At 40.1% G+C, this 10,653-nt stretch overlaps 1 protein-coding gene across 1 annotated transcript; it reads right to left on the bottom strand.

The window, feature by feature from the left end:
* Nucleotides 1–801: 801 nt before the first annotated feature.
* trafd1 (TRAF-type zinc finger domain containing 1) lies at nt 802–9,555 on the bottom strand (the record flags this gene model as incomplete). Its single annotated transcript, XM_075467918.1, has 10 exons — nt 802–1,834; nt 4,268–4,325; nt 4,501–4,717; nt 5,396–5,528; nt 5,663–5,923; nt 6,897–6,961; nt 7,037–7,330; nt 8,138–8,573; nt 8,664–8,717; nt 9,418–9,555. Coding segments are annotated over 10 exons (1,695 nt in total), but the record flags the coding sequence as incomplete, so codon positions are not given.
* Between the last annotated feature and the right edge of the window lie 1,098 nt (nt 9,556–10,653).

Genomic DNA, 10,653 nt, shown 5'->3' with positions numbered 1-10,653 from the left:
ATACCCTTTCTCATAATTGGAGTCACCTGTGTATGGAGGTCAAGGGTCACTGAACTTACCAAACCAAATTTGAGTTCCAATAATTAGTTCTAAAGGTTTTGAAATCAATAAAATGACAACAGTGCCCAAATTTATGCACCTGTCTACTTTTGTTTAACCAATTATTGCACACTTTCTGTAAATCATATAAACTTCATTTCACTTCTCAAATATCCCTGTGTTTGTCCCCTATATGATATATTTCACAGAATTTTTTTTCTCCAAACAATCAATGCTTTATAAAGGTAAGTCAGGAAAATTAACAAGGCTGCCCAAACCTTCGCACCCCACTGTATGTGAACTTTTAACAAAACTTCCTGCCAATAAAATATAGAGTATGTCCTCAGTCTATTTTCCTGCTCATTGGTTCTGTGTCAAGTCCTTCATACACTGGGATTCAAAAACATCTGCACACACAGTTTAGTCTGTATGGCATAACCTTGAGTTCTCCTTTGAAGAACACTGAAATGCAACAAGGCCAAATTCCCCCTCCATAACCCTGAGCATTTTAAGTTTTTTTTTTTGCATGAAAGTTGGTGATAAATCCTATGCTGGGGCTCTTTTTCTGCTTTATCACCCCACACAAATGCAGCCACATATTGTAGGCAGCAGACCGGAGAGGACGCAGCAGGGTGAGACACAACACGACAACATTTGAGTCTCATATCTTTACGACAGCGTGGTGCCGCAACCCATGAATTCTTGTTCCCCCGAGGTGTGCGCAGAGGTTTTGAACAAACTGCAGCCATTGGACCATCAGTATTCTCATTAAAACATTTAATTACCAGATCGAGACAAAGATGATCACAACAGTCTCTCTTAGCTGCGTTTTAAAACTGCTCAGGTCCAACTAAACACAGGTGAGCTGCTGCTCTCTACTCGGGGCTGTTGTACAGGGAAAAAACAAGAGGTCGCCGACTCTTCCATAAGCAGCTCCCTATTTCATAAGCATTTCAAAAGTGTTACACACAAAATATATCTTATAAACCTTCAATTTGATTCAGAGGAGCGACAAAGACTTTTCAGACTACGAAAAAAAGAATATCATATCAGAGACAATTTGCTTTTAAAGCCATATAAACATAATAAACACACACACATATAGATCTACAGGTTGGATTAAAGATAATAACTAAAAGGTTTTACTAAGTAGTGACAGAAAATTATTAAAGACAAATATTCAACAGTATAAAAAGACCATTTTTCGATAGCATTTTTTTTCTTTTCTTGATCAAAAGATGCATAAATGTATCAAATCTGTTCCTCAAACCCTTTTTAACGAAATAATCAAAGTGCTTAACGATACTTAAAGATGCAGAAACCGAGAGGAACACAGATATACTCAGTAAAAACTGTTAAATGGGGGGGGGGGGCAACAAGACGTCCTTCACCGCAGTGACACAGGAAAGATTCATTTCGACAAATAATTAAAGTCGTGTCCGTTTTTTGATGTTTTTGTGGAGTTAAAACAAATATGGGAGAAATAAAAAATCTAATCGGTCTCAAAAACTCTTCAGTTCAGGCTGGACATGAGGCAAACAAATGTTTGAAACAAGAATAAAGAAGAATATGCTTGAATAAATCAAATTACTAGCTTTGACATTAGTAGTAAAATTCATCAGAATACAAACTGCAAGATACTAAAGTTCCCACAGGCACTTATCAGATACTTATATGTTTCGAAAATGTGCAAAAAAGATACACAAAAAGCAGAGATGGAGGTTTGGCTTTTTTCATTTTCCACAAGCTCCAGTTCTCACTCTTCCTGTTGCTCCTCGTTCTGCTTCTTGGGCAGCTGCAAATGGAAGAAAAATGCAATGAAATGTGTTTAAAGGCAAAAATGTCACAAAAAAACAAAACAAAAATAAAAACAATCAACTTCAGATATTTTCCTTGGAAAAGAAAAAAGTCATTGTTTTTAAAGCTCTGCAGGCAGCAGCTTGCATTTGATTCTTCATCCTCTGTTTCACTGGCTCCCCACCTGGGGTCTCCTGAGGTCACGGGCGGATCCCCCAGGCCCCACTGAGGTGGTCTAAATTACATTTGCAAACTTACCAAGTCGTGTCACATTTACTGGGTTATCGAATGACTGCGTGGGGACGAGGCGCATCAAACGCTGCTGTTACACACAGAAGTTCGGAGGCGGTCATGTCAACGAGCGCTGGTGCGTTTTATAAAATGCCAGAAAGAAAATTTAATCGTAGAATTCTTGAAATCAACACAGGACAACATGAAACAGGATATCACTTACCCACTACAGTGAGTACAGTAGGTGTATGGAGGCTCCAAATCAAACAGGAGCTCTCTGTGTTTTGTGTGATAACTGAAGTACGAAGATTAAAACCCATTTCCACTGCAGATTAAACAGCCTGCCGGCAGTGGGGGGGAGGGGGGGTGTTTACTAACCAACATACACTGCATTTACCAGTGTTGCGGATGCACAATACCTTGATGGTAACATTAAGCTCAAATCACCTTCAAGAGGATGTTAAAGAAATACGACCAGCAGAACACAGAATAAAAGTGTGTGTGTAGCTACCTTAAATTCTAGCATTGTTTAGCTCTCGCTTCTCAATAAACATCTTTAAGCACCTCATGTAAAATGAATTCAAAATATTCTTTTTTTTTAAAATTCATTAAATCTTTCGATATTTGCAAGTAAGAAACTTTGTCACAAAAGATACCACAATCCTTGAGTGTCAAAATATTTCACATGTAGAGAGAAAACTCTTTTTACAGAAATCTGGCAGGTCTATTAGCTTATTCTATAATATCCTTAAGGGGTATACCACGAACACTTATTTCCTGAAAAGCTTATTGGAAAAAGAACTCAATGTTAAGATAACAGACGAAGGCTGTAACGATATGTGGAAGAATGTCAAAACGTTGAGTGTATGCAATCGAGTGAGAGCCATGCAACTAAAGCTCCTGCATAGGGCCCACATATCTCCCTCTCAACGTCATAAGTTCAACCCTAACTCATCTCCGCTGTGCCCCAAGTGTTAAATAGAAACCGGTAGTCTTACACATTGTGGCACTGTGGAAAAGTACAGCAGTTTTGGTGGGTCATTGAGCAAGAAATTAATAAGATTCTGTCTACTAATAGAAATAATGACCCCTCATATCTGCTACTTGGCATATCTGATTTGTCCATTACTGACAAATTTAAGAGAAAACTTCACCAAACACTTGCTTTCTATGCTAGAAAGTGTATTCTTTTGAATTGGATAATGGATAAAGCCCCATCTAAGGCTCAATGGCATAGGGTGACACTCGAATACGTTGCTTTGGACTATCTGACGTGTAAATTACACAGCAAAGATGATGTTTTTTGTTAAACATGGGAACCCTTTTTGTCATATATTGTTTGAATATCTCTAACATTCTTGCAAGAGGGTTTGTATCATAGCTGAGAATGCTCTGCCTCGTAAATGACACCCTACCATTTAATTGATATGTTTTTGTTTCTGTGTTCTCCTTTGACTTTGGGGAAAAAACCTCGAGCATGCGCAGAACGCAAAGTCCAATTCACCACATGCTTCACCCGTCTACAAGCACGTTTGGTGCGACTATCAACCGAGTTATCTCGGGGTTGTAATCCGACTGCAATAATTATTACAAGCCATCATTTTATTGGTAAATTTCAGTTAATGTAATGAAATTACATTATTATTAATGAAATTACTGCGCGGGCGGCTGTGGCTCAGTGGTTAGAATCGGTCGTCCAATAACCGGAAGGTTGGCTGTTCGATTCTCACTCTCGCCACTCAAAAAGAAGGTGGAAAAAGAAAATTACTGCTGGAGGAATGTCAGTTCCACCTCCTTGTCACGGCTGAGGTGCCCTTGAGCAAGGCACCATGCTCCCCTGCCCACCGCTCCAGGTTGGCATCTGTCTATGAGTGTGTGACCCTGTGCATGTGTGTGTCAGCAGGTGCCAACCTGGATGGGTTAAAAGCGGAGGACAAATTTCATGTGTATGCATGTCAATGAATCGGATCTTAAAATATTCTAACTGTCTGTTTAAAACAGTGTTTCTCTGCTTTTCTTATTGCCCTACAGGGCACATTATAAAAAGGATAAACTGGCTAAAGAAGAGGATGAAGATATTTTTTTCTTCACATTTTCATAGCTTGAACAAGCTCCCCTTTAAGAACTTACAAACAAACATTAAACACACTTAACCTACAGGCAACTGTGTCTTAACATTCACCGAAAAAATTGGCCGCACCTTTGTTACTGGATTCATTCTGTTTCCTCTCCCTTCTTTGTCTTCTGGATTTTGAAGTCTAGTGAAGGAGTTCAAATCAGAATATTAACATAAAAACTACAATTACACATCTTTACAATAAAGTCAAATGAACTGCTTCTCCGAGAAAGTCTAAATCGTTGGAGAAAAGCAGAAAATAATTCTAATCAAACTAAAACCGTTTCCATTGTATAGCTCAGATTCGAAGCTTTTACCCCTTTAACGAAGCAGAAGCGGGCGTCTCGGTGTCGTAGAAAGATAAATGAGCGCCCTCTACTTCCCTGCCCGGCTGAGGTCCGTTCCTCGCAGAGACGTCACAGTTCAGCGTCTTCTTCTGATTTGGAGGTTCAGAGTAGCTTCCCGGCCATCCTCGAAAGTTTAGTCCTGGTGACGTGTCCTTGTCAAAGCCGAAGTCCTCGTGCAGGAAATCGCCTGCATGAGAAGAGGACACGTCATATAAGTAACCAAACATGCGAGCACGGCGGCTCAAAATTAATACATACGCATCTTTTATTCCCAGTACGCCATAAAAGGTTGCAATCGTTTTAAACAGATATACTGTAAATGGATAGAAAAACATGGTGAACACTATTAAAGTTTGAATATTGAGATTTTGTCCGACTGCATTTACGCATAATTTGAAAATGAAGCATTTAAGACACATAACAATACAATAATAATTCAGCTCAGACTATATACATCCGTTTAGTTTTATATCAGGTCTTCTACTTTTTCTAATAAGAAGTTGATCATATTCGAAAGGCTGAATGAATGTTGACAGTACTTCAGAGGACACACGGGTTTTGGTTTTCCTCTGAAACAATGTATGTCCTCGCACAGAAAGAAGCTCTTTCTTCTGCAAAAAGACCCCCAGTAAACATTAAATATGGTCGTAACTTAACTTAACATTATTCTAAAGTACAAAAAAAACACTATAGATCAGAACCATGGCCCCGTGAAGCTGAAATCAGCAACGGTTCCTTGTTTTTCTGTGTTTAATTGTTGCAAATATTGTTCCGGCTTCAATCCAAATGGTTTATTCGTTTTAAGTTCGACCCCCAGCACATGTCATAATTCATCTATCTTTTTATAACAACTGTGACTTTTTACCTTGGTGCTTTATTCTTCTCTGAAAATCTGAAGTCATCTGCCCAAAGGCATCTTTAGCAGGGCTTAGTGGTTTTTTGAAGGAAGCCGTATTATTCAGTGGATGGGCAGTGTCAGGGCGCATATCGCATTTGTCCTGAGAATACAAAAAATTTGTAATTTATTTAAAAACACAGAAAACATCAAATATTCCAAATGTTAGAACATGCATATGCAGGCCTTTAAGTCATGAAGTAGAGGTCAACAACCCCCAACAGAGCAGTTTGATACCTGATGGTGAAAGACAACAGCCTCCTCGAGAGCCACGCCACAGAATTCACACGGAATAACAACATCGCCCTCCAGTGGACTGGCTGGGGGACTGTAGGAGGCGGGGGAGACCGACCGAGGGAAGGTGGGAATGTTCGAGGCAAGTGTGTTGGGAAGGCTTTGCATCAGTCTTGAAGTGTCCCTGCTCATTCTGTCCTCTTTGGGTGGAGAAGGGGGTTGCTTGCTAAAAGACGCAAAGGCAGAGGCAGGACTGCACCCGGTCTGAAACAAATGAAAGTAAGCATATGGTTAACATCGATATCTATCCCGCTTGAGCTGAGTCATCATGTTCCCTTTAGATGTATATAAAAGCCACAGTTCACAGTCCAGTGAACAGACACAGCTGTGCACTGGACTGTGAACGGTCTAAAACAAAGATAAAAACAGCTTTGGACATGTTTGAATCTGTCTGAGTTTAATCGTTCTACATTGATGAAGACACAGACAAAGAACTTCTCAATCAAATGACAATGCAAAAAGACAACATTAGTTCTCAACCACAGAGCAAGTCGTCAGCATCAGGCTGGTTTAATCTGTCGGTCCAGATCAGATTGTTTCTGGGTTTTGGTTGTTTCAGACGTGGATATGATGTAATCAACTGGAATCACAAACTGACTTAATCTGGTGACATATTGTTATTGTATCAGCTTGGCAGGTTTTTCTCCAACTTCAAGTATTAATTCAACTTTAATAAGGACAAACTAACCCACAGGAAAACTACTTTATGATGCTTTGGTTTCACTGCTCACGTGCTCTATAATCCAGAGACAAAATGGGTCTTTTGCACAATCTCTTCAAGCACAAGCTTACAGTTATTGGCCTTTGGGTGTAAATGAAACAAAAAGGTTAACTTCACTTTGTCGAAAGGATAGTCAGTTTCTTAAAACCTCACAACAACAACAAATAAATAAAATTGGTTTTCTCTAGCCTGTAATGAACCTCCTTACAGATGAAATATATGAATAATTCTAATAATAACAATACCAATACATTAGCCTCAGAAGCCAAGAAAGCAAAGACTACAAGACTTTATGTGTGACAAGCAGCAGCTTTCAGGCATCCAGTTGATCTATATGGAGCAAAGTGAGTTTTCTAGAGCTACATTTGTACACCAAGTTAGCTGGATAACACAAACAAGAGCATCATGATTCACAATGTTGGGCTAAAATGAATTCAAAAGCAGAACTTCTCAAACCTGATGCAAAATGAGGTCCTCTTCTGGAAACAGCTCTTCGCAAAACTCACATGGCAGCATGGCATCTACAAAAACATTTGTCAGTGTTACATAAACCGACAGCAGAGTAACATGAAGGATTAGAAACTGCACAGACGTACCTGTTTGATCGTGATCCTGGATTACACTTGTGCTAGTCCCTACAGTGAAGTTTGGGTAGTTGTTGTTGGGCGTGGGGAATGAAGAATTTACGGATGTGTTGGACTTCCCAATCTTGTGGTCCCAGATATCAGTCCACATGTCGCCCTCCACACCTCCGGCCACAGATTCTCCATCACTCTGCAGGCTGAGAGCCAACATGTAGTCGAGACCTGATGAATCCTCATCTGGTGCGCGCTCACTCGGCGGCCACGCACTGCTGCTGCCGCCGTGCCGAAAATCATTCTGCTCCAAGACTAAGAGAAAAATAAACCAGAGAATTATATGAGAAAATAAGTGCAGCTGAAATAAGCAACATAATGTTTCAAAAGTACAAGACTGGAAGAGAAAGACACTTCAGTTTTTTAAAGCTGCAGTCTGCAACTCTTTTTCAAGCATAATGCCTGGAACTGTCCGGGGATTCTGAAAGTAGTACATTAAATACCCCAATACAAAAAAAAAAAAAAGAGTTCTCTAGGTCCCCTATATGTCCCGCTAGGTCCCTCCAAAGCCAGCAGGTTTGTTTACAAAATTGCAGACTGGACCGGTAAAAGGTAACCAATCAGGTTGACGAGCTGGGCTCTGCTGCCTGTCAATCACCGATTGTGCATGCGCGATACAAGGTAGGCTCGTCCCCACGCTTATTTATCTGGACTATTGAACTTCATTACGGGCTAGTCTACTTACTGTGTCTTCCATGATCGCAAATGACAGGTGAGTTGATGAATGAGGAGTCGTGTAGGCGCATCTGGCGTGCACGTCTACGTGCACGAGTTCTCATGTGTTTTGAAGGGGCGGGACAGGAAGTTGAAAAACTTTTTATTTTTTGGTTAAAAAATAAGCATTTCTTGCATTTTGCAACTACGGAGGTCACCGTTTTCAACTTCAAGCGTTCTGATAGATCATGTAAACTCTTAAAATGCCAAAAAGTAGGACTTTATGTATGACAACAACAAATCTTGCAGACTGCAGCTTTAAGTTAGTAACAAATAAATCCATAGTGAAAAAAAAAGAAAGAAAAGAAAAATCAACATTAACTTTCCAAAGACAAAACTAACACTTACAGCGGCTAAATGATGTATTACGAGGTGCAGTATTCTTCCATTCTCCTGAGGCCTGATGTTCCCTCGAAGTGTTATAAACTGAGGGGTCAAATGGCCGAGGAAAGGACAGCTGCTCCGCTGCATTGATGTTATTATTCTTGGGGCCCCTCTCTTGGGCTCTCAGGAGGTTTCGGATGGAGTGAGCTTCAAACCATGCACCTGAAGACTGTTCTGCTGGACTGCGACTCATCCGGCTGTTGTTGCTCTCTTGGGGTGGTGTGAGGCTCCCACATAAGACTGGATGCACAGCTTGTTCGCGCAGCATTATATTGCACTTACACTGAGGGCAAGGCTCAGTGCGTGTACCACAATAATCCTCGTGCTCTTTGGACTGACTAAAAACAACCTCCAGTTCACAGTACTGGCATGGGACGAGCCGCTGAGCGCACTCAGAGCTCTGCAAGGCACAGTCAACATGAGAACAATTTAAACAAGATGGTTAAATGTCAAGAATAATAACAAAGGAATAAAAAGGCCTTTGTCATACCTGGTGAACCTCAACATGATTCTTCTCAATCTTTAGTCCGCATTTGCATGTAATCTGAAAAGAAAGTTGAAATGCTTTTAGAGTTACAATCACCAAGTCTCTGTCTGAAGTTACTTTTCCAATCAAATATTTTCTTAAGGACTAAGGTGTCTGGCCACTGCGGTATGTGCTCATTCTGGTATGGATTTCCACATATACAGCGGCTGCATGAGCAATCTTACAAACAATCAGCAACATAAGTATTGAAAAAAGAAAGAATGCTCCCATGAAGTGCCCCATAGAGTAAATGAATGTGAACAAATGTCGAACAGCTTTCCTAATGCTTTCCTGTCAACAACTAAACAAAAAGCACCATCATGACATGATAGACCATTGACTAAAGCCCTGACCGATAAACAGATAGATGAATATAACAGAGTCAAAACAAGTCAACCAATGTAATAGTCAACCTAATTTCCCCTTCCAAAATGACCTAAGTAGAGTCGCCACAGCGCCCTTCTGCCTTTGCATTTAGCTGTTTGAGACCAGCAATACAGCATAAAACATGGTGAAAGAATGAAAGAGATTGTAACAAGCAGAATGAATTTTCCATGCAGCTGTATCCACAAAATGACCAATTATTCAGCAGTGTTTATTACTTTCTAAATATAACTATTTATACATGAATGGCTGGATGGATATTCACATCAGGCCTCCTCATTTCCGCCCATTGTTAAAATAATGTCAAAGATTCAGATCTGCTGTTCAAATGCACCTGGGTATGTTCCTGCAGCTTGTGCTCCTGAAGATCAGACCGGGGCACTGGCTCCTGGCACACGTCACACAGCTCAATGTTTCTTCGACAGTGAATCTCATGGGTCGTAAAATTAGCCTCTGGAATGTCGTGCTTGCTAAAAATTCAACAGAAATATATATTTATACGTGTGAAGATTAGAAAGGTTAACACCAGTCATATATTCTAATCAAGTCACCCAAGTTGTTTATACTTGCCAATTGCCACAGAACTGTGTGTTTTCGTCTGCCATGACTTTTCCAAAGCCTATGAACAACAAGTAACGTTATTAAGGACAAATATCAACATCTAATACTCAGGAATAGGTCCCAAGAGAAAGTGTAATTTAACCTTGCCGTGTTTGGCGAGTAGGGTGTATGTAACATGAAAACATGCATAATTTATAACTGCAGGAAGGTGTTTGTTGACTGATAAGAATAACAAGTGATGTTAAAGTATCGGGGCGTAAACGTACACCAATATCTGTTTAGCAAACCCATTTAAAAATAGCCCCATGGATCATGGAGGCTGGGGTAAAGGGTCGGAGCCGTCACTATTTGTTCACAAATGAAACTGATTATCAGGACTTTCGCTTTACCCGGTGTTTTTCAAGGCAGGCTACTAATGATAACTGACGACGACAGTCTATATTGGCAAGGCGATTCCCCGTCAACCTTAATCAACAAGCATTTTAAAAAACTTCCGAAAGTTGTACAGTGTTAGCTCCGTTATATTTAGTTAGCTATGTAGCTTAGCATTAAAATCACAACTAGGAACCCAACACGTAGCGTTAAGTTAACGTTAACTTTATCTGCTACGTACAAAGTGCTACCGTGACACGACGCTATTGTTACGGGGATTCTTCTTTCACGCAAAATCAACACACTGGTTTTGCAATTACCTTTTTGACAGTTGATTATGTTTCACCAAACTCACAGACGTTAGCTAACTACTTGACGAAAACTAGCCTTTAAATACCGTTTTGTTATTTCCTCCTTGCTCGGTTATGACATTGGTTGTGTTTGCCCCAAGCGTTGACTCTCAGGATGGGTTCTTCGGCATAGATACAGGCAAATCAAATAGTGTCTTAACAATGTATGATACTGAAGTTGATCTATATCGCAATGCTGAATATTAAGCCCACTTTGAAAATAACTATGCAATAAATACTACAAAGCCTACTTGTTAAAATATTCCTGTAAATCGATACTCGGGGTG

This window comes from Odontesthes bonariensis, chromosome 6 (genome assembly GCF_027942865.1).
Source record: "Odontesthes bonariensis isolate fOdoBon6 chromosome 6, fOdoBon6.hap1, whole genome shotgun sequence".
In the NCBI taxonomy this organism is placed as follows: Eukaryota; Metazoa; Chordata; class Actinopteri; order Atheriniformes; family Atherinopsidae; genus Odontesthes; species Odontesthes bonariensis.
The sequence above is the reverse complement of the archived record's forward strand: the minus strand, read 5'-3'. Positions and strand labels throughout refer to the sequence as shown.